The sequence below is a fragment of the Dama dama genome, chromosome 12 (genome assembly GCF_033118175.1).
Source record: "Dama dama isolate Ldn47 chromosome 12, ASM3311817v1, whole genome shotgun sequence".
Taxonomy (NCBI): Eukaryota; Metazoa; Chordata; class Mammalia; order Artiodactyla; family Cervidae; genus Dama; species Dama dama.
Window position 1 is genome coordinate 22904119 of NC_083692.1, and position 23627 is coordinate 22927745.

Genomic DNA, 23627 nt, shown 5'->3' on the forward strand with positions numbered 1-23627 from the left:
CGGGGTCAGTACACAACTTCTTGGGGGGGAGGGAGGGAAAGGGTGGGCAGCTGTGGACCCTGCCAGTGTCCTGACCCAGTTTTGCTCAGGGAGGTCTGAGGTTCAAGTCCAGTGGTGCAGGTTCCGCACTCAAACCTTTGACACTGAAGATCTGAATATTTCTGTTAGCAGGCAGCTGATGCCCCTCCCCTAGACCTCCCTTACAGGCAGGACCCCAGAAGCACAGCGTGCAGGTTGCTATGGCCACAAGCAGCAGGCTTGGCCTTATCAGCTCTGGGCCTTGGACCTGCCTCACACTCGGGCAAATTTCCTGTCCTCTGCATGGAGTTTGAGTGACCTGTTTTGAAATGCATGATGGGGTGATCCCCCCTCCACCCCAAGCCTTCCCCAACCCCCCTCCCCTCTTTGCTCTTTTAGCCTGGGCTCTCTCAAACCCCGCCCCCTTTCTCCCGCTAGCATCTATTTTCTCTTCCTGTCCATTCCCTCAGTGTCCGTCTGTCCTGTGCGCGCTCTGTCCGTCTGTCCTGTGTGCCCTCTGCCCACCACGGCTGTTTGGGTTGATTCTGTGCTGTGCCGCCGCCTCCTTTCTTCTCTCAACCTCTTCTCCTTCTCTGTGCAGATGTGTAGGCACGCTAAGGCCGGATGGGAAGGCCATGTGACCTAATGTTTCATGTCACTGCCTCGCCTTCTCGGTGCGCAGAAGGTGAGCTCTCCCTCGGCCTCGCCCACTCTCCCAGCGCCCTTCTGCCCACCTCTTCCATCCTCTCCGGATACTCCAGCAGCAGCCCCTTGGAACTGCGGCCCTGGAATGAAAGGAGGGATTAGAAAAGATCCCCCCCACATACAACCCTGACCTCCTGCAGGAAGGCAGGATGCTCTCTGAACTTTGGCCAGGGCACTTAAAGATGCTGGGGAACGCCCACCTCTGGATGGCCTTGGGCATCTCTGTCCCCACACACTGGGCATGATGGGTGCCACAAACAGGAAAGAAGTCTGTGGTCTCAGCTCCTTCCCTGGACTGAGTTGAAAGCCCTTATCCCAAGCAGTGCAGTTTGGGACTCTGCTTGTTCTCGTAAATATAGAGGACCCTGTCACGTTTCTCTCTCCCTCCATCTACTTGAGCAAGACCACCCTCTCAAATTACCCAGCAGTCAGGGCAGGGAGACTTCTTTTACCTTCCTCCTGGTGTCCAGGCCCTGGGCTTAGAGTCCTGCCTGATCCTTCCCACCCATGTCTGCCAGGGACAGTGGTGCAGGTTGCACACTATACAAGGGTGCCATGTGTACATCATAGACCATGAAGATTTGATTATTTTTTACTAAAATAATCCCAGAAATGGCACTACAAATGTCTCCTAACAGAATGAGTATGACAGTTTTCTAATAGAAGTGCCTTGCGGGGAAAGGTGCCTTAAAAAAAAAAAAAACGCATAAAAGCATGAGGTGAGCTAGCAGCAACCCCATCCCCTGCCTGGATGGGCACCCATGACCTTCTTCACTTTCCTTCCAGGTCTCATGGGCACTGCCTGGCAGGAAACAGCCCTGCTTGGAGGCTCCCTATTTTGGGTGTCCCTGCCCCCACAGGAGGCCCAGACCCTTCCAGCCTCTTCTCTGGTCTGCATCTTGCTTCTTCTTTCTCTTTGTCCCATCTCTGCTGCTGCTCTTTCTTGTCAACTTCTTCTGGCCCCTCTTGCACCCCACCTTTTAGGCAGGATGTGAGCACCATCTATCTACTTGCCTCGGGGGACCTCCAGCCCCAAGAACCGCATGAAGTCCTGCCCGCACCCAGAGCTAGGCTGAGCTCTCTGCCATGGTCTTTCCAACTCTCCTTCTGCCAACTCCTCCTCCTCTCCTGCGCTTGCAGGATTCTTTCCTGGGCTTCATGCCTGCTAACACTGGCCTTCCCTGTCTCTGGAGCCTTCCCTGTGTCCTGGCTGATGATGCTCGGGAGGGAGTGTGTGCCTGTGTGGGTGTGCGTGCGCGTGCATGTGTGTGTGTGTGTGCACACGTGTGTAGCAGCCTGGCATTCTCCCTCCCAAATCTCATACCACCTCCTCCCATGCCCTCTTCCCTCTCACTCATCCCTGTTGCAATCATTTCATGCTACTCTGGTCCATATCTGAGGACAGGGTCATCAGCTTGGGGGGTATGGGGCTGGGGGTGTGGGTGGTGTTCCTTGCGTGTCCTGGCTTGGGGGCCTCACCCAGAGCTGCCCCTCCCAACCCACTTCGAAGGATTCAGGCAACTGCTTAGAGCTGAGCAGGCCGGCGGGTGGGGACTCTTCCCCTTCCCCCATGGAAGAAGGAGGAGTCTTTCCTACCCTCTTCTTTTCTTGACTGTCTTGTGTCTGAAGCCAGTGTGGGAGTCTCCTGAAACCCATGTCCGGTGCCCTGCGTCCTCTCCACTGTCTTTCTCTTGTCAAGCCTTGGGCAGTGGAACTAAAAAGGCAGCTGAGTCTGATGCATGTGTGCACATGTGTGTACATGTGTTTGTGTGCCTGTGTGGATACGAGTGTGTGTGTGTGTGATTGCCGTTCCTAGTCAGATGAGGACCAGCTTCTGTCTGATGCATTGGTTTTGGTTCTAATTCTTCCTCAGCCTCTCCTCTTTCTTCCTCTTCTCTGTAGGGATTTAGAAGGTGTTGTGAGCAACCAGATTTTGTTTTGTTTGTTGCTTCAATGTTCATGGCCTGTGAACTGTTTCTGAGAAACAGCCCTTTAGGGTGTGAACTGGATCTGCTGTGGGGTTCTGGGTGCTCTTAGAAGTAGATGATACTGTTTGCATCCTTCCATTTGTCATCTGTCGGTTGTGAATCTTCTAAGGGAAAGAAATCCTGTACCTGCCCTCAGGGGATTCATAGTCCATCTGGGAGAACTTTTAGTAAAAGAAGCTCATGATGCTGTGGTCTAATCTCTGCTCTGCTTCAGATCTGAGCAGGGGAGGGGGTGCCTCAGGGCTGTGGGACACGGAGGGTTGCTTGCTTGCTTTCTTCTTTCTTTTTTTTTTTTTTCAGTTTTGGCTGTGCTGGGTCTTCATTGCTGCTTAGGCTTTTTTTTCCAGTTGCAGCAAGCAGGGCCTGCACTCTAGTTGCAGTGGGGGCTACAGTCTAGCTGCAGTGAGGGCTTCTTATTGTGGTGGCTTCTCTTGTTGCAGAGCATGGGCTCTAGGTGTGAGGGCTTCAGTAGGTGCAGCTCAAGGGATCAGTAGTTGTGGCTCCCAGGCTCAGAGTTAGAACATGGGCTCAGTAGTTGTGGCACATGGACTTAGTTGCCCCATGGCACGTGAGATCTGACCAGACCAGGATGGAACCCGCGTCTTCTGCATTGGCAGGTGGAGTCTTTCCGCTGAGCCACTGGAGGAACCCCACGGAGGCTTTCCTGAGTGGCAGACATTTGAGCCTGAGAGTCTTCAGGGTTGAGTGGTGGGGGCGGGGGGTCCTGCAAATGAAAGGTTTGGGGAGGTTGAGGAAGGCGGTCACGGTTTGTGGAAAGCTTCATGATATGACCATGTAGCCTCAAAGGGAGAGCAAGTTAGCACTGGTCTGGGTCTCATCCTGCAACCTGGAGCCGTAGGGGTGAAGCCAGAATTGGCGACTGGGGACCATGGGGTCCACTCCCTTTTGTCTGGGGGCCTTGCTGGCGGGAACACCAGGGCAGGGAGCTCACTTGGGACGTGAAAGAAGGCTGAGCCGAAGGAAGCTGTGGGAGGGAGGAAATGGGTAATTCTAGCTAGATTTGGGAATTTTTTGACTAAAAGTGTCGCAAATGAGATCTTCGTGGCACTCGCATGACTCTGTGGGTGGTGGGTGGCAGAGTCATGGGGTGTCATTTGGCCACATTTGGCAGTTTGATGTCACCAGCATTGAGGCTGCTTCCTCTCAGTTTGACCTGGGATAGCAAGGGTTTCATTTGGGGATAGCTAAGTGCTCTGGGGATAATAATCCATAACTTAAAAGCCCAGGTCTCCAACATTGCAGGCAGAATTCTTTACCGTCTGAGCCACCAGGGAAGCCCCAAGAATCCTGGAGTGGGTAGCCAGTCCCTTCTCCAGGGGATCTTCCTGACCCAGGGATTGAACCCAGGCCTCCCTCATTGCAGGCAGATTCTACACCTGAGCCACCAGGGAAGCCCTAACTTGGAAACAACTAATGTAAAACTAAGCACATTGTTTTGTATTACACTGTTTGGTAATACAAATAGTGGGTCATAAAAAAACATAAAAATAGAGTCCATGGAAGGGTCAGGAATTTTTTCCTTTGGTACTTGGAAGTCACCCTTTTGCCTGTTTCCATAAAATATTTTCTTAGCCCATTGATGATCTTTGTAAAAAGTCCCCAGAAGGCCCACCCGGAAACTCCCCAGACTTTATCCAAGAGGAGCCCCCTTTGACCCTGGATCAGTCAGTTGGCTCTGAGGGGTGGGTGAGGCTCTTGAGGCCCAGAAGGCATGTCTTCCAGAATCCTATGAGCATGCAGGCCTCATTCAGTCCATCAAGTTAACAAATTGACCCACAAATCAAAGTTTATTGCTTCCAAGCTCAGGAGCTCAAGATGAATCAGAGGATAACAAGGTGAAGGTGGGTTTGATCCATTAACCATCTCAGTGATGTTGACTCTTGCCTGAGATTCTTACCCACTTGGTCAGCACTTTGGGTCGGGGACTTTGCAGCCACCGCACGTTCTTACGTACATGTCATCACACAGGAGAACACTGACCTCTCCTGAGGTCCCCCTCCCCAGCCTTTGGGAAACAGCTCTGGTGGCTTTGGGCAGATTCGTGTGGTATGTCAGCCAGTGCCCAGGACCCTACTTGTTCTGTGGCCTCACATCTTCTGAGACAGGTCCAGGGAGGCATTTCCCTCCTCGTCACCTCTTGGGATTCCCCACGGTTGCCTGTTGGTTCCTAAGAGGGAAGGATGATCAGTCGGGAGTTCCTGATTATCCTGTTGAGAAGTGGCTTTAGCATCTCCAGGACAGAGTTAGGTTGCAGGGCTGGGGGTGAGGGTCTAAGGATGTGATGGCTTGTCTCCGTTTCTTGAGACCTGGGACTCCCAGCTGCTTGCTCCCCAGCCAAGCCAAAGCTCCCCTGCTGGAGGCTTACCTGCCCCGACACCCCGCCATGGAGGGTCAGTGTCTTCACTTTAAGCTTGAAAGGTCCTTTATGGTGATCTCATTCTGCCCTCGCACACATACCTCCCAGCACAGTTACCCACGCATCACGTGATCTGGTGGGTGTGTGTCCTATTTGAAGAATTCCACAAGGGGAAAAAAAAAAAATTTATATCTTCTCAATCATTCCTTCCCAAATGAAAGCACCGTCATTCTCAGGAACTTCTTCTTGATGCCTAAACTCAGTTTATCTTGCTGCAGTTTGAAACCCACTGTTCATCAACTAGGTTCAAGGTCCCATCTTTCTCCCTCTTCAACCTTTGCCATCTGCAGGGTCACCCTTCTCCCAGGCTCTAGAATGTGTATCTGTCTATTCATCATGATTGCCGGCTGCCATCCTCAGGCCATCTTCCTTCCTATCACAGGACCCCAAATGGTTTCAAGTTCCCCTCCGTTTGGAGCTGGGTTAGGATTGTGAACGGAAATTGTATTTAAAGATCACCTGAGCAAAGTGGGTTTAGGAGCGCCTGGCCCTGCTGGTGTCAGGTGCAGAGTGCCCTCTATGCCAGAGAAACCGTGTCCCCTGGGTTTCTGGGCCTTTGTATCTGATTGTCATTTAGTCTTCTTTTATTCTTCTTGCCACCTGGCTCCCCTCAGGTGTCTGCTGGCCCAGCACTCAGTATGCAATGTGTGTTTACCTTTCCCAGAGGTGCCCAGGCTGGCTTTCTGGACATCCTGTCTATGCTGGGTTGATCCTTAATTCCTGCGTCTTCTCTAAAGTTCTTTGGGCCAGTAGCCTTGAGAGATTCTGCAAAGATCCTGAGGGGCCTCACTCCGTCTCAGCACCTTATTGTAGGACTCTCAGATTTAAATTCCTGCATCTCCAAAATCCTGGCAGAGCCAGTCTGAGAGCCTGAGCCTTTGGAATCCCAGGGTCTCTACTTGGAATTCCAAGGATGGGCATAGATTTTCTCACCTTCCACCTGAGTGCAGCATCTCAATTATATCAGTCATTGACTTAGTTTCTTCCCAACATACATGTTGGATCTCAGACTTTTAGTCTCTTCTCCAGGGGCCCCCAGTTCAGCCACTTAGGTCTCTGTCTGTGCTTACTTGCTCTGTGGGACTCAGCCTGGGCTGGTAAAGAGGATGGTGAGGAGCCTGTGAATTCAAAGTCTTGGGAGCTGCCTTCCAGCCATGTGATGCTGCAGGGGTGGGAGGAGACCTTGTTGGCGCAGGCGTGTGCCAGGCGCTCCCGCTGTTGCGAGGCTGACCACCACCCTCTCTGTCTTGCCAGGCCGAGACAGCAGCCAATCGCATCTGCAAGGTGCTGGCCGTCAACCAGGAGAACGAGCAGCTCATGGAGGACTACGAGAAGCTGGCCAGCGATGTGGGTACCCCTGGGTTCTCCTAGTCTGGCCCCGGCAAGGCCTTGCCACCCTGTCCTGAGAGACCAGGCAGCCCCCAGAACCCATCCATTCCTCCAAATCCATCCCTGGGCACAGTCCCAGACTGGGCATTGCCCCTCATCCCAGCAGCTGACCGAGGGCGGCTTGGGCTCCCCCAGAAATTGGGGGTGGGGGTGGGTTAGGGGCCAGTCGGGACTTTGGAGAGCTGAGTTCCAGGCTTTTTCTATCACCTCTCTACTCTTGTTTTTTTTTCACTTGACAAATGAAAGCTATGCCAAGAGACCTCAGAGGCCTTTTGGGCCCAGCGTACTGTTACTCTGGGAGTTTCGTTTGAACTTAAAAGGAGTGTGCAGTTCTGAGAGGATGTGAACCAGGGATAAATCAGGCTGGCTCAGGCTAGGTTAGCGGCTGGGCCCACCCAGGGAACAGGAGGGGACAGGATGGGTTTGCTGTTCTGCCACTGGCTGCATTTGGGTTAGAGCACCAGTTGCTCCTTCCTTAATTCAGCCCCTGAACAGCTTAGCCTGGCCTCTTGGTGGACTTGCCGTCCCCCAGCATGGTAAGAGCCCAGGTTCTGGGGCCCCAGTGCCTAGATTTAATCCCTGCCCTAAACTGGTCACCTTGGCAAGTCACAGAAGCTCACAGTGCTTTGGTTATGTCCTCCACCACCGGCAGGGAGGGTCACAGCACTTAATCCCATGATGACTTAGCTTGTCATCATTATTCAGATGAGTTAGTCCGGGCCACGTGATCCAGTTGCAGGGGATCACAAGTTTCCTCTTATCGTTTCCACTCCTCCACCCCCATCATCTCATTGAGGAAACAAAATTCAGACGGTCCTCTGCAGCCTTTTTCCCTTTTGAGTCAGGGACCCACATTCTAGAATCCTAGAAGGTCAGATGGCAGGGGCTCTGGCCAGCAACTGTTCACCCCTCCATGGTAAGATAGGGAAATTGAGGCCCAGCCAGGTAGTAGAGGGAGAACTAGAGCTTGGGTCTCCTGCTGAGTTGAGCCGTCTTGCCCCCAGGTTTCCCCTTGCGGAGCAGGGAGGTTGAGTGATGCTGGCTGAGTTGACCTATCCTAGTGGCCAGGCATCATGAAGCCTTTGATTCTCAGAAGGAGCCTGGCCCTGTGGCCTGGGAACAGCCTCGGGTGGTGGTTGGAAAAGAGTGTGCAGTCAGGAGAGATGCTCCCCGCCTCCCTGGGCCCCCCTCCCAGCCTCCTCCCCCGCTCCCCGCGCAGCTGCTGGAGTGGATCCGCCGCACCATCCCATGGCTGGAGAACCGGGCGCCCGAGAACACCATGCACGCCATGCAGCAGAAGCTGGAGGACTTCCGTGACTACCGGCGCCTGCACAAGCCGCCCAAGGTGCAGGAGAAGTGCCAGCTGGAGATCAACTTCAACACTCTGCAGACCAAGCTGCGCCTCAGCAACCGGCCCGCCTTCATGCCCTCTGAGGGCAGGATGGTCTCGGTGAGCAACCGGACTGCCCAGACCCCGAGCCGCTAGCGAGGCGCTGTGGGCGGGGCGGGGGCGGGGCGTGTGCTCTCCATCTGCCCACACTTGGCCAGGTGGGGCTCCCCCTCGCCCCAGAGAGAGAGCCCCTTCTCTCCTCACCACCCAGGGTCATACTTGTCCTTTCCAGACCCCTGCACATCCGCTTGGATCTGCCCCAGCACTTTCCTCCCTACACATCAAAGAGTCATCTCAGCCAACAAAATCCCACTTGACATGTTGACCCAAACAGGGCGTAATTCAGGAGCTAGAAGGATAATTTTCACTTCCATGGAATCTTGTTTCAGCACTTAAAAGCTTTTTTTTTTTTTTTTTTAATCTTAAATAATAGATTTTTTTTTTTTTGGTAGGACATTTTCAAATATGTAAATACGTAAAATACAAAAAATAGAAATTCTTCATAATCTTCCTACCCAGGATCAACTTAAAAGATTTTGGGGAGAAGAGACTCTTTTAGTCTCTGTAAATGTGATTTTAAAGGGAATCCAAAAGCATCTTTTATTTAATAAGCTGCTTAGAAAAAAGAACGTTCAGGGATTTTTCTGGTGGTTAAGATTACATGTTTCCACTGCAGGGGGCACAGGTTCAGTTTCTGGTGGGAGAACTAAAATCCCCTATGCTACATGGCGTGACCAAAAAAAAAAAAAAAGAAAGAACTAATTATATCGTGACCAGCTTTCCATGTCATAATGTTTTTTTCATTTTTGTCATTTTTTGTTATTCCTCCCTGTTTACTCTTTTCCCAGGACTTGAGATATGAGCCAGAGAAACATGCAAACAAAAATTTTAAAATTAAAAAAAAAAAAAAAGGATAAATAAAAATTGATCAGGATAGAGCTTTTGCACTTTGCAGAGGAGAGTTGACAAGGAGTCATGGGCATATAAGGCAGGTGTGGAAGGGACTGGGAGAAACTTGTAAACAACACTGGAAGGAGGGCAGACCCTGGGGGAGTAGAGAAAGGCCTGACGTTGTGCGTGTGGTTTGGAAAACTGGTCCTTTTACAGATTCCAGGCCGAGTCAGCAGCTTTTATATGGCTGGAGCTGCTGCTCGATGTGGGGGTGCTCTGTGCTTTAACGTGTCCTCCTGTGGCAGAGGCAATGTGGTCCCTGGCACATGGCGAGGACCTGGGTGGCATGCGAGCCGGACAGCCTATCACTTCCCAGGGGGTGTCCTTGTGCTAACTGTAGGGGGCAGCTCCCTGTCTGAACGCCTGTGGGTTTGTGCTCATTACCTGTCACCATCTCTGGGTGACTCTGGGATGGCTCAGCCAGGCCAGGGTCCTTGGAGGCTCCAGGCTACTGTCCAGAGCCCAAGAGTAAACCCAGATACGTGAGGAGGCTGGGAGGCTTCCACCCCTGCCTGCCTCGTTGGGTCTGTGGCCCTGTCTCCCTGGCTGGCCCTGTGACCTCTGTGGTTGCTCAGAGTCCTGTCAGAAGCCAGTCTTGGAGCCCAGAGGGCCTTGGGCTCTCTCCCCACTGGGATGCACTGCTAACGCCCCCTAGCAGCGTGGCCCCACTTCCCTGCCCAGGAGGCCTGGTTCCCCAGGAACCCTAGGTCATACCGTGGGGGGCTGGGTGGGGAGGAGGCTCCTCCTGAAAGGCATGGAGGAGCCCTGGGGTCTAGGGGGCCAGGTGGGCTGACCCTGTGCCTGCCATCCCTGCAGGACATCAACAACGCCTGGGGCTGCCTGGAGCAGGCGGAGAAGGGCTATGAGGAGTGGCTGCTGAACGAGATCCGGAGGCTGGAGCGGCTCGACCACCTGGCAGAAAAGTTCCGGCAGAAGGCCTCCATCCATGAGGCCTGGACGGATGGTAAGACCAGCCTAGAGCCTGCCCCCGACCCCAAGACTGGTTTCTAGCTTTCATGCTCCCCCACCCAAACCACCAGCCACAACTCCTTTTCTCTTAGGTTTTATCTGTTTTGTCTCTTACTTGTTCCTTAACATTAGGCTAGTTCATGACCCACCCTACCCCCTTTTTTTATTGGCCACTCCCCATGGCACATGGGATCTTGGTTCCCTGACCAAGGATCGAACCTGCCACCTCTGCACTGGACGTGCAGAGTCCTAACCACTGGACTGTCAAGGAAGTCCCTTATTAGTCTTTTGGTTGCTTCAGTACCGACTTAATATGTTTATGAGAATTAAATGGCCTAATACATCAGAAGCAATGCGAAGAGCTCCTGGCATTAGTACAGTGCTATATATGTGTTAATTATTCTTGTGACTGTAGTGATTTCTCTCCCCTGAGTCAGGTTGGGGTTCACGTGCTGATTCTACCGCCTAGAAGCAACGTATCTTGGACCAGTTGTCTTGTGTCCTTGTCTGTTATATGCAGGTGATGATATGCCCTCCTGTGTTAGTTTCTTAGGGCTTCAAATTACCATAAACTGGGTGGTTTTACATGATGTAAGTGCATTCTGTCACAGTTCAGGAGACTAGAAGTCCTGAATTAAAGTGCCGTCAGCACTGGCTCCTTCTAGAGCCTCTGAGGGGAGGCATCCCCTGCTTCCTCCTAGTGTCAGGTGGTTTTACTGGCACTTCTTGGTGTTCCTTGGCTTGTAGCAGCATCACTCTAATCTCTGCCTCCGTCATCACTGGCTGCTTCTCTCTGGGTCTCAGTGACCAAATCTGCCTTTTTTTTTTTTTTGTTTTTTTTTTACTGAAGACACCAGTCATTGGATTTAGGGCCCACTCTAATCCAGTAGGGTTTCCCAGGTGGGAGAGTGGTAAAGAATCTGCCTGCCAATGCAGGAGATGCAAGAGATATGGGCTCAATCCCTGAGTCTGGACTATCCCCTGGAGCAGGAAATGACAGCCTGCTCCAGTATTCTTGCCTGGGAAATCCCATGGACAGAGGAGCCTGGGGGAGTCAGACACATCTTAGTGACTAAACAACAACTAATCCAGTATGACCTCATCTTAGCTAATTATATTGGCAAAGACCCTATTTCCAAATAAGGTCAGACTCTGAGGTTCTGGGTTGACATGAGTTTTAGAGGGACACTATTAACTCAGCATACCTTCTCATGCAGTTGTTATGCATTTTATGTGTAGCCGAGTGCCTGGCACATGGAACACACTCGATAAATGGGAGCCCTTGATATCTTCCCTCCTCTGCCTTCTCTCCCACTGTGGTAACCTGGAGCTCTGGCCTTAGCACCTGTGTGTCTCCATCACTCTGACCTGGAGGCACTTGGCCATGTCTGGTGTCTGCTTGTTGGCAGATGATCTTCTCCAAAGAGAGAAGATCACACCTAAAATGGTCTTTTCCTCAGAAGCTGGGCCGGGGCTGGAGAGTGAGCCATGTTACCCATCTCCTAGAGCCCTGCGGTCATTTCAGCTGGAGCCCCTGGAGCAGACCCATTGGCCAGTAGAGCTCAGTACCCTGAGATGCCCCATTCAGCTCTGCGATGGTCCTCAGACATTAGGCTAGAGATGAGTAGGGACGGCCGCACCCTGGGGCCATTTGCGAGTGGCTTGGAGCAGGAGGGCATAGGTGTGTTCATGACTCAGCAGAGGGGTTTGCTGGGCTGCATATATGATGATATGCAGTTGCTGCTGCCCTTTCCACAGTGCATTTGTGAGCTATCTATCCAGGCACGGGTGGATGGAGGAGAAGGGGGATGGTGGAGTTTGCACCGATTCACCCACACGCTTCTATTGTGTTCTCTCTGGGGCCAAGGAACAGCTCACAAAAAGGTACAGAGCACAGACTGGCCCCGCCAGCCACCAGCAAAGGCATGAGAAGTGCCGGCGTGCCTGCAATAGATGCCGACGTAGCAGTCTGGCTATACATACTCACAGCTGACAATGCTGTTGCCCACTTACCTAAGAATTGCATGTATTGAGGCTGTCTAAAACCCCTAAACGTGGCTGAAATCACGTGTCTGGGTTGTTTGCGATGGGTCCATCTACAGTACTGCCAGCTGAGGGGCCGAATGCTCCACGGTAGTGCAGTGTGTGGTTACGCCAGGGGGGGTTCAGCCCCTCGACAGAATGTTACGGGGCCATCGGAGTGACTCATGTGATGGCCGTGGTGCCAGGGTAGAAACTGGTGATGTGCTGCTGAGTATTTTAAAAGCAGGATATATAATTTATATACACCCAGTGGTTTTAACGCAGCATCCATAGAAGGCGAGACTGGGAAGGAGTAGATAAGTAGGCTCATCTGTGATTCCCCCCCTGCCCCTAAACTCGTCATATTAATATTCTGACAAAAAGAAGTAGAGAGAAGGAAAGAAGCCATCACCTCTTTGGCCCAGCCCTCATTTCCTGAGAGTTGCTGAGCCTCCCTGATGGGGCAGACACCGGAGGTGGGCGTGCAGGCAAGGCCACGTCAGTCTCTGTCCTGCAGCAGCCGCTTCACAGGGCAGCTGGGGACCGTCACCTAACAGCGATCTGAGAGGTCGATTCTCATCCTCTTCCCTTTGGAAACAAAATTCCAAAAAATGCAAGCCTTGCCTCACCCCTTAAGTGAGAGGGCAGGGCACCTGATGCTTGGAGAAGGTGCTGGCTACTGATGGCTAATGTGCAGAGTGCACTGGACAGGCTGCCCACACGGGGTGTAATTGAGGGGTGGGGTCCCTGCAGGGCTGCTGGGGGCCAGCAACTGTAAGTGGAGAAAACTCTAAAGATGGGGTACCCCTGAGGAACTTGTTTCCCCCAGGTTATACCGCAGGCGTAGATCGTTGTTTCCTGCTGTTTATAAAGTTCGTGTTACACCCTGACTGTCCACTTAACCTGCATCGTCTGTACATCACCACTCCTGGTGGCCCTGGCATGCTCCATGAAAAGGAGTGACTTTCCCACCTCTGCCCCATCGCCCATGTTCCGGCTGCATATATATCTGTTTTGTCGAACTGCAGATAATTGATCATCGTATGGGGCACATCTATCTCCTTGGGATATACCGGAAGTGGAACTCCCAGGCCCTGAGGGTGGGGGTGGTTGAGATCAAGAAGATGGGTCTCCTGGCTCCTGCTCAGCCTTGTGCCTGACCTCTGACCCCCCAGGCAAAGAGGCCATGCTTCGGCAGAAGGATTACGAGACGGCTACCCTCTCGGAGATCAAGGCCCTTCTCAAGAAGCACGAGGCCTTCGAGAGTGACCTGGCCGCCCACCAGGACCGCGTGGAGCAGATTGCCGCCATTGCCCAGGAGCTCAAGTAAGCCTAGTGGGCACTGCAGCGCTATGGGAGGTGGGCTGTGGCCTGAAAAGTGAGCCGGGTCCTGGGGCAGGAAGGTCATCGATACAGAAGACTAAGGACGTCCTCGCAGGTGGGGAATAGCCTGCGACCACTCTGTCACAGGCCTTCGGTCCTTACCTACAGCCAGTGTGGGACCAGAGGGTGACCGAGTATGGCTCTGAGATCTTGCCTGATCTTAGTGGCTTCCTGTCACTGGCCATTGCAGTCAAGGCTGGCATGGCCTCCAGGCCAGGTTGGGGCGGGGGCCCGTGCAGAGGAGAGCTGGTCCCCTCCCAGCAGTCTCCTGAAAGCCCAGAGGTTGAGGATGGGAGTAGGGGTCCTGGAAGGTCTTGATGAAGCACGCACACCTGGCCTTCCTGCGACCTGAGTGCCCCAGCCCCAGGGAAGGGAGAGCAGGCCACAGGGGTAACCTGGGTCACCCGACTCTTCCTCTCTCCTCCCCCGCAGTGAGCTGGACTATTACGACTCACCCAGTGTCAACGCCCGGTGCCAAAAGATCTGTGACCAGTGGGACAATCTAGGGGCCCTAACCCAGAAGCGGAGGGAAGCTCTGGAGGTGAGGGCCCCTGAGGAGATGGAGACCTGCCTCCGGCAGCCTGTGTGCTCCTTCCTGCTTCCTGACTCCCTTTGCTTTGGGCTAAGAGGCTCCACTGGGTTCCTCAGCCCTTCCCCAGGCCTGGTCTGACCATGGAAGGCTCACACTGGCACTAGACTTGACCTTTGCCCTGATGGAGATGCCCTGATCATATCTTCTCCTCCTCCTGATTTAGTGTACTTGGACCAAGCCCCAGCTGTTTGAGAACCTTCCTGTTCTCCAAACCAGACTCTCTGGGGGCTAGGCGAGTGACTGCAGTGTGGGGTGGTCCATACACCCCATATTAAGAACCAGCACTCTAGAGAATCTGTTCTAAGTTAGTCTGCTCCTTCCAGACCTGAAACTCTCTGGGCTGGTCAGGAGGATCTTGAAGTCTACTGGGTTGGGTGGGGGGTTAGTGATTTTGGACATGACTTTACTAAGCACCTTCCCATCCCATGCCATTTGGCACTCCCAGCGCACGGAGAAACTGCTGGAGACTATTGACCAACTGTACCTGGAGTACGCCAAGCGGGCTGCACCCTTCAACAACTGGATGGAGGGGGCCATGGAGGACCTGCAGGACACCTTCATCGTGCACACCATCGAGGAGATCCAGGTGTGCTGCCGACCCCCCTGTCCCCAGAGGCTGGCTCCACACAGCCCACATTCCTCCAGTCCCCTTCCTGCAGGACTGCCCTTGTAGGGAGAAGGCTGAGGGTAGCCTCCCCAAGGATGTTCTAGATTTGAAAGCTTTGTGTTTTATTTATTTTGACTCTGTAATATATGCATATATATTATCAAATGGTATCAAATCTACAAGCTAAAGAGACTATGCAATGAGTTTCCCTCCTAGCCTTTGTCCCCCAGACCCCCAGTGCCCCTCCCCAGAGGGGAGCGGGACATAGTCTCTGCATAGGCGAGCACATTTGTTTATTAATATGTTCTTCCCCCCATTTCACGTAAAAAGTAGCTTCTATTATATATGGTATCCCGAACCTTTATTTCTAACCTCATAATTATCTTGGAGCTCATTTCACTGCAATAAGCCATTCTTTTGTACGGCTGCAGAGTGTTAGATGAAAAAGGTTTTGCAGAATAATGAGAAACGTGTATTGGGAGAGGTCACTTGAGCAGACCCAGGGTACCCCTGGTCCCCAACTAACTATGGGGTGGTGAGCACCCCAGGGTGATTGCTGCTGAATTCACCAGCCCTGAGCATGAAGCTGTGGCACCTTCCTGTGCCCAGCCCAGCCATCCTGGTTCTCAGCCGAAAGAGTCCTGGGTTGATGCCTCCAGGCCGCCCAGCTGGTGTGGGGCCGGCCTCCAGTGGCCCCTTCACCCACTTCTGCCCTGGGACCTGCAGGTCTCCCTTGGCTTATCTTGCCCATGGGAGGCACCAGTCCCTCCCAGTCATTGTGCTGCTTCTGCATGCCCGTCTCTCTCCAGGGACTGACCACAGCCCATGAGCAGTTCAAGGCCACCCTCCCCGATGCCGACAAGGAGCGCCTGGCCATCCTGGGCATCCACAACGAGGTGTCCAAGATTGTCCAGACCTACCACGTCAACATGGCAGGCACCAACCCCTACACAACCATCACGCCTCAGGAGATCAATGGCAAATGGGACCATGTGAGTCCAAGGGCTAGGTGGGGTGCTGGCGGAGCCATTGTAAGTTTCAGAAGGGCAGGGATTTTTGTCTGTATTGTTGATTTTCATTGATTTCAGTGTCTTACAGTAAGTACTCATTGTCCGTCAAGTAAATGAATGAATTTCTAGAACGAGTGAATGTGTTCACTCCTGTTACTGCCTGGCCCCATCCCTTCATGGCTCCTCCATTTCTTGTGACATGGAGGCAGATGGCCAGATCATCCCAATGTCCCCTGATTGTTCCTGCCCCAGGTGCGGCAGCTGGTGCCACGGAGGGACCAGGCCCTGACGGAGGAGCACGCTCGCCAGCAGCACAACGAAAGGCTACGCAAACAGTTTGGGGCCCAGGCCAACGTCATTGGGCCCTGGATTCAGACCAAGATGGAGGTGGGTCCCAGCATGGGAGGCAGGGCAGGGGCTTCCACCCTTCCCCACACCATCCCAGACAGTCAAGCTTGCCCTGTCTCCTCCTGGATGGGACCTGTGGGCACTGTGGGTCCTGAACCCACAGCTGGTCTGCTGCCCCATGGAGAGTGTGGGACCCGTGCCCACACAGGGACACCCATGAGACAGTCCCATGGAAGGATCAGTGCCCGAATCAGTGGCATATGTGGTTGAGCTGGTCTCCCTTCCTCCTGAGTCATGAGCTTGGCTAGAAGGAGGTGATCTCCCCAGAGAGAGAACTGTGCTTTGGGCAAGCGTGAAATTCTTTGCTGTATTGTTGGACCAGGTATCAGGGTGATGTAGACAAGGAAGGAACACTGCTTGGGTTAGAGCGTGGTGTCCCTCTAAATTCCTTGAGGGCAGAGACCATGTCAAGTTCCTGTGTGCTTCTCTGGACCCCATGTCCACCTGCTTAGCACATTATGCATAGTAGTAGGTGCTCCAGAAATACTTGCTAAGTTGGACTGAGTTCCCAAAAGTGCTTTCACAAGCTAGGTGTGTTTACATGGATGAAAGACAGAGATGGGGATTAGGCTTGGACCATGGAGACAGGTGGGATTGAGGTGGGCAAGGCAGGCCTCCAAGGAACAGAACAGCAGGAGCATGTTCATTGAGAAGGTGAGCCAGGTGCCCTGAGGCTGTGAGGAACCCAGCTCAGTGGGAGAACTTCCCTGAGATGGATGGTAGTTGAGAACAGGCTTGGGATGGGAGTTTGAATGGCAGGCAGAGGAGTGAACCTTTAAGTTAGCAACTGACTTTGCATCCCCTTCCTGAGGCTGAGGGGTACCCAGGAGATGGGAGGTATTCATCTGGTGATACCAGTCAGTGCTGGTCAGATTCCTTTATGATGCTATTTCCATGCCAAGAACCATCAGAGGGGTTTTTCAGTGACTTGGGGGCCCCAGTCTCCACCCTGGGGGCCCAGAGTGCATAGGTCTCACAAGGGCCTCCTTTCTGGGTGAGCAGGAGATTGGAAGGATCTCCATTGAGATGCATGGGACCCTGGAGGACCAGCTCAACCACCTGCGGCAATATGAGAAGAGCATCGTCAACTACAAGCCCAAGATCGACCAGCTGGAGGGCGACCACCAGCTCATCCAGGAGGCGCTCATCTTCGACAACAAGCACACCAACTACACCATGGAGGTGGGCGCCACCAGCCTTGCTCCCCTGGAAAGGGAGCCCCGGGTCCCCCTTCTGCTTCCCCATCCTGGGCTGGGAAAGTGGTGGGGGGTCACCCATCATTCCAAGAAGACTGGTCGTGTAGTAGGATAAACCCTAGCTTTTAAGTGAGAGGATACTCACTTCTCCTCCCTCCTGGGGCTCTGGGTCTTTGGTCCTCAGGGCCTTGCGAATTTCCCAAGGAGCTTGCTGAGAATGCAGATTTCCAGACGCTGTCCCAGAATTTGATTCACTAGGTTTGGGATGGGACTTGGGTATCTAAATTTTTTAACAAGTACCTGGTGATTCTGAGACTGCTGGTCACCAGACACTGGTTTAGCCTCTGCTTTTTAAATGACCTACTTGTTTGGACCATGAAGGCATGGGCGTGAGATTATAGAGTTGGATGTTCAGGGAATTACCCACTTTTGTGTCCTTTGATCTTCTCCACTGTCAACTTTGCCCTTTTTCCTGACCTGACCGCGCTGGTCATTCTGGTCTCTGCTGTTCCAGGCAGAAACCATCACCCTTCTGTGCTTCCCTCTTCATCATCTGGGTCCTCTGTCCTGGTTTGCTGTCCTTGTCTTGGTTTCCCTGTGCCTGGTGACTCTGTTAATCTGGGCAGCAGGCCTGGTTTGATCGCACTGGTCATTTTGATGGTCAGGGGAGGGAGCAGGGAGGGGCGGCCCGGGCCAGTCCTGGGATCCCTTTGCTGACGCGCCTTGCCTTCCTGCAGCACATCCGTGTGGGCTGGGAGCAGCTCCTCACCACCATTGCCAGGACCATCAACGAGGTGGAGAACCAGATCCTGACCAGGGACGCCAAGGGCATCAGCCAGGAGCAGATGAATGAGTTCCGGGCCTCCTTCAACCACTTTGACCGGGTGAGCTCCACCCCTGCACTCGCTGAGGGCAGCCCCGGCCCCAGGGCCCTGGAGGGCATTGCCCAGGGCATGGGCCCACTTCCTGGGCAAGTGAAGAGGAGGAGGGGGAGGGAGGAACTGCAGTCAGCCTGCTCTGACTCTCCACCACCCCAGGCTGGCCTTAGAAGCTGTCCAGGTGTCCCATGAGCATCCCTGCTTTCCTGGAGAGAGCTCGTGTTGTGGGTGAAGAGAAGCCCTCAGATCCGTGACCCTTGCTCTCCTACCATGAGGAGTCACCCCATGGGGGCAAGGCTGCCATAGCCTCGAGGGAGGACCTGCTGTCCCTAGCTATGGGGACCATCCCCTGCCTGCGCCTGGGGACAGAGCAGAGCCTCCCTCCTCCCTGCAGCCCCAGGGGTGGCCTTTCTGACCCCTGAGAGAGGTGTCAGAGTTACCAGTCCTCCTGGATTCTCATCCAGTTTTGCGTGGGCTGCCCCTCCCAGTGCCTTGGGGCTTTGTGGTGGCCACAGGGGGTGGGAGCATGGGCTTGGGTGCTGCCCACCACCCCTGCCTGCTTCACTGCCCTCCAGGCACCTGGGTGGGTGGCGTCCTCCTGGAAACCCCGCTCAGGGCATCGGGGCTGGAGGTGGGCTGGGCACTCTTCTGGGGGAGCTTCTTACCCCCATGGCTCACCATGCTTCCCTCTGGCCTGCTCCCCCGGGGCAGGACAGCTGCGTGTACCAGGGAGAGGGTCACCCTCTGGACCACGTCCGTGTGTCTAACCTTGTGCACTTTTATTTCCCTCCTCCCCCCGCCCCTCCACCCTCCACCTTCCCCATCCGCATGCCTTCATCCCTGTCTCTGCCCACACACGCTACCCTCCACTGGGGCATGGCCCACCCCTTCCCCCTCACGGCCTCCACCTCCCTGGCACCGCATGGCTCGCTGGCTGGCGCACGGCGGCCCCAGGATCACTCCGGCACGCTGGGTCCCGAGGAGTTCAAAGCCTGCCTCATCAGCTTGGGTTATGATATTGGCAACGACCCCCAGGTACTCGCCTCCTGCATGGAGCACGCTCAGGGGTGGCGTCCGGGGCGAGAAATAACGCGTTTCTCCTTTTTTCTTTTCTCTCTTTTCTCTCTGTCTGGATCTCCTTGCCTCCCCTTTCCTGTGGGCCGCGGGGCTCGTCTTCTGCTGTCCCTGCCTGGCCCCTGGCGGGCTCCTCCTCCTACTACTCCGACCTCTGACCTCTGACCTCTGCCCTCGGTTATCTTTCATGGGAACCTGCGCGGTGCCCACCTTCCTCTCTCCTCGTCGCGTTCCATCCCGTGGACGGATTTTTGCATCTCCCTGCTCTGTCTTCCTCCTTCCTGTGGATATCTTCCCCGGATGTGTATTTGCATCTCTTCCTCCTATGTTCCTCTCCCCTTCCTGACCGCCCCCCCCCACCCCCCAAAACCGTATACCTCGACCTCCCCTCTGGCCATCTGTGCCCTCTTCCTGGCCCTCGGCCGGCCCTTTCTCCTCCTTGTGTCTTGATGCCCCTGGCCCCACAGAAGAAGACAGGCATGATGGACACGGATGATTTCCGCGCCTGCCTTATCTCCATGGGTTACAACATGGTAATGTAAACCCCACCCTCTGCCCTGGCGAGGGGCAGCCAGCCAGCTGACTGGAGAGGCCGAGTCCTGGCCATGGCGGGCTGCAGGCCCTCAGGCTCAGGGGCTCCCCTCCCTGGAGGGGCCTCAAGATTCTGATCCGTGGGGAAGATGGTGTCCTGAAAGGGCTGGGCCCCAGCTGCAGGGCCTGTGTGCGTCTGGGAGACCTGGCCTTCTCGCCTCTCTCTGCCGGTTTCTCTTTTGATATTTACAATGGAAGTGGGCTTTTTTTTTTGCTCCCATCGTGGACGGTGGGGCTGACCCTGAGGCTGCTGGGCAGGACGGTGCTGGGCACTCTGGGTGGGGGTTGGTTCAGCTCCATCTCACGTGAGGCCTGGAGAGTTCCACCTCTGTCCTGGTGATGGCTTCAGCCAGGCCTGCCGCCCCTTTGCTAATTGCCCCAAGCCCCTTCCCAGCCTTCTCAGCTGCCTTGCCCTCATGCAGGCCTTCGGAGCAGGGCAGGGGCCTCAGCTGGGCAGCCAGGCAACTCCTGGCCTACCTTGCAAAGTCCAGAGCCCTTGGGCCGCCCAGCACAGGAGCAAGGGCGTGGGCTTTAGAAGCAAGGAACCTGGGAATAAATCCCAACTCTGTCATCCCCTGCTTGGGGGCCCAGATAAGGTGAGGGGAACACTGCCAGACCATCCTAACAGGTAAACGAAGCAACTCAACGTGAGTGCTGTGCTGTGTCTGACACAGAATGTACAGTGTGGTGGAGGCCCAGGTTTATGTCTCAGCTCTACTACCCGCTGGCTGTGTGACCTTTGGCGAGTCACTAAGCCTGCCTGGGCCTTAGGTTTCTCCTCTGGAGACCTGATGAAAATAATAAAATAAATACCTACTTTGTGGTTGTGAGGAGGGTTAAATGAATTTTACACAGCACCTAAAATAGTGCCTGGTGTATAGTATATGCTGAGTGTTAGCCATTGCTGTCGTTAGTTATCGTCCATATTATTATTTTTGATCCAAGAGGAATGCAGGCATCCATAGAGGGTGGGAAGCCGAGAAAACTCAGGTTAGGTCAGGGGCCTGCTCTGACAGCCTCAGGCACTTGGAGGCCCCAGAGGCTTCAGGTCCATAGAGAGAGGAAACTGTGGCTGACAGGCCTGGGATTGGCTTTTCCCTCCAGGGAGAGGCAGAGTTTGCCCGCATCATGAGCATCGTGGACCCCAACCGCCTGGGGGTGGTGACGTTCCAGGCCTTCATCGACTTTATGTCTCGCGAGACAGCTGATACAGATACAGCAGACCAAGTCATGGCTTCCTTCAAGATCCTGGCCGGGGATAAGGTGGGTATGCTGTGATGTGGGCATCATGCGCAGGTGGACTGAATTGGAGGGGAGCAGCTCCGCTGTTCCTTCTTCCCCACCTGAGCCTCATTGCTGTCTACCTCTACCCATTTCTGTAACATTTGGGCATCAGCTAAGAGGTTAGGACACAGCATTAGCTTAAGGGAGCCCCCTGCCATGGACACTGCATGTCATACTTATGATGAGATACTGGTGATGAAATGACTGGTGGTGGAGGGCAGTCCAATCAGACGGAGTATGTGAGTGGGTGATGAAAGGTCCATCTGGGAACTTAAGACTTCAGCCCTGCATCATTCTGGGCACAAGCCATGGCATGTAGATAGGAAGAAGGAAAGAAGCGTGTTTCTCATTTGTCTACCATAAGCAGCAGTCAGCTTCAGATCTCCAAATCTCCCAAGTTCCCTGCACTGCCAGGCCCGACAGTGGGAAAGTAGGAGCATCCAGGGGGGTTGGGGGGCAGAGGGGTCTAGAGGTCAGATTCCCTTTCTGTAAAATTCATAGGCTAATCCTTACGGCATCCTTCCTTAGCCATTCGGGAGAATAGTTTCTGAAATGTCTCAGTCTACATTGAAGTAAAGACTGAAGCAACAAAGAGGTTCCTAAAGCTCTTACTTACATTCGAGGACACCTTCTTAGAGTCATAGCACTTTGGAGCTGGAAGGACCCTCAGAAACCACCTCCTTGAAGTGACTCATTTAGTCAAGGAGGTCTCTGGGGCCCAGAAAGGGACCTGGTCTCCTGACTGTTGAGGTGACTGGAGGGCCAACCTCTGTCTCCTTCAGACTGGCTCCTTAGGAGACTCTGGCAGAAGTCGGGCGAGTCCCTGAATGCTTGCAGAGCCTCAAACTCCCCAAAGATGCAGGTTCCAAGTAGATTTTGATGGGCAAGCCCAAGACAGGGAGGAAGCAGACACCCCAGACTGGGAACCAGCTGGGCTGGGGGAAGGTTAAGATATCTATCTGTGGCAGTGATGCCCCAAACTGGATGCTCCTGTAATTTGCAAGAATTGTGTGACCTTCTCAGAGCCCAGCTGAGTGGGTGTGGGAGTCCTACTCTGTTTCACCAAATACGGTGTTGCTAATATTGTTCCAGCCTGTGGTTGGTGCAAGCTAGAGAGATACATGAAAAGATTATAGGTACAGTTAGCTCTTGGAATTACTTGGGAACAGGCTAAAGCAGTGAAGTGAAAAGCATAAGGGGATTGAAATATATGTTATTTAAATATATATATACACATATATGAAGAAGTGAAGTGAAGTCACTCAGTCGTGTCCGACTCTTTGCGACCCCATGGCCTGTAGCCTACCAGGCTTCTCCGACCATGGGATTTTCCAGGAAAGAATACTGGAGTGGGTTACCATTTCCTTCTCCAATAGATATGTATATATAGAGATAACATATATATGTGTGTGTCTATATCATATAATTTATTTATGTATATGCCTGATACAGGTATGTGTAATGTACACGTCAGAAAGGGGGCGGGGCAGGGTACCTCACCTCCTGAGTGAGGTTCCCGACCTCCGCGCTTTGCGGCCGCCCTGAGCGCATTCTTCCCGCAGAACTACATCACGGTGGACGAGCTGCGCAGAGAGCTGCCGCCTGACCAGGCCGAGTACTGCATCGCGCGAATGGCCCCCTACACCGGCCCCGACGCGGTGCCCGGTGCTCTGGACTACATGTCCTTCTCCACGGCGCTGTACGGCGAGAGTGACCTCTAACCCGCCCCGGCCGGCCCGCACCCTCGCCCCGCCCCGCCCGCTGTGCGAGCCCCGCCCTGCGCCTCCGCTCTGCCTCTTCTCCCGCCGGGGTTTGGTTCCACGCTCTGCCTCCAGTGGGCGAGCTGGGACCCGTGTGGCATCCAGCCTCCCTGCCCGTGAAGTGACAGTTTACAAAATTATTTTCTGCAAAAAAGAAAAAAAAAAAATTACGTTTAAAAAAAAGTAAAAAAAAAAAAAAAAAAAAACACCAAAAAAAACACATATTTTATTATACAAAAAGTATTTTTTTCTCCACCAGACTTAAATGGAAAAGAGGAAGAATTAACTATTTGCACCGAAATGTTTTGTTTTGTTGTGACATAGGAAAATAACCAAGCACAATGTTATATCCATCCTTTTTATCGATTTTTTTTTTCTTTCTATCTGTACCATCTGCTGTATTCATTTCTCCAATCTCTTGTCCACCTTGACGTGGGAGCGGGAGGTGAGGGTAGGGGAAAATCCTGTCAAAAGGCACATTGGTGCATGTGTGTTTGCAAGCTCACTTGTCCATGAAAATATTTTATGATATTAAAGAAAATCTTTTGAAATGGCTGTTTTCTTAAGGAAGAGAATTTATGTGGCTTGTCTTCTCATTTTTGAAGTCCAGAGGTGTATGTAATTACCCTTTTCATCAGTACACACTTTTTGCCTCCCAAATACTGCCTATTAAAAATGGTCAGGACAAAATTGACAAGTGTGGACAACTTTGGTCCTATTTGGCACACACTGTTAAAGCAGCAACACTCCCATGGCAGTTCTTTGCTCCTTGCTTACTGTTTTCCAAAAGAGCGCATGGGATCAAGGATGGTGTTGGGGCACCTGTACCACCCCTAGTATGCTTTTGACCTTGGCACGTTCAACCTTCTACTTCCGTTTTGTTTTCGAGAGGAAAACATGGTTTCCTCACAAGGCTCCTGTGCATTGAAAATAAACCCCACCTTTGTTTCCCACATCATCAAACAACTCTGTGAT

At 53.3% G+C, this 23627-nt stretch overlaps 1 protein-coding gene across 3 annotated transcripts in view; it reads left to right on the top strand.

The window, feature by feature from the left end:
* Positions 1 to 23207, top strand: part of ACTN1 (actinin alpha 1) — a 97056-nt gene extending 73849 nt beyond the window's left edge. The window contains exons 9-22 of one of the 3 annotated variants that reach the window (XM_061156806.1): positions 6403 to 6495; positions 7757 to 7987; positions 9695 to 9842; positions 13045 to 13195; positions 13685 to 13793; positions 14290 to 14430; positions 15261 to 15443; positions 15714 to 15848; positions 16872 to 17051; positions 17803 to 17949; positions 18898 to 18978; positions 19485 to 19550; positions 20713 to 20871; positions 22455 to 23207. In XM_061156806.1, the coding sequence (XP_061012789.1) occupies positions 6403 to 6495; positions 7757 to 7987; positions 9695 to 9842; positions 13045 to 13195; positions 13685 to 13793; positions 14290 to 14430; positions 15261 to 15443; positions 15714 to 15848; positions 16872 to 17051; positions 17803 to 17949; positions 18898 to 18978; positions 19485 to 19550; positions 20713 to 20871; positions 22455 to 22613 (1983 nt within the window). In that variant the 3' untranslated portion in view covers positions 22614 to 23207. The remainder of the gene's footprint in view (positions 1 to 6402; positions 6496 to 7756; positions 7988 to 9694; positions 9843 to 13044; positions 13196 to 13684; positions 13794 to 14289; positions 14431 to 15260; positions 15444 to 15713; positions 15849 to 16871; positions 17052 to 17802; positions 17950 to 18897; positions 18979 to 19484; positions 19551 to 20712; positions 20872 to 22454) is intronic. The other 2 variants (XM_061156804.1, XM_061156805.1) reach the window with 2 other exon arrangements.
* Positions 23208 to 23627: the final 420 nt, after the last annotated feature.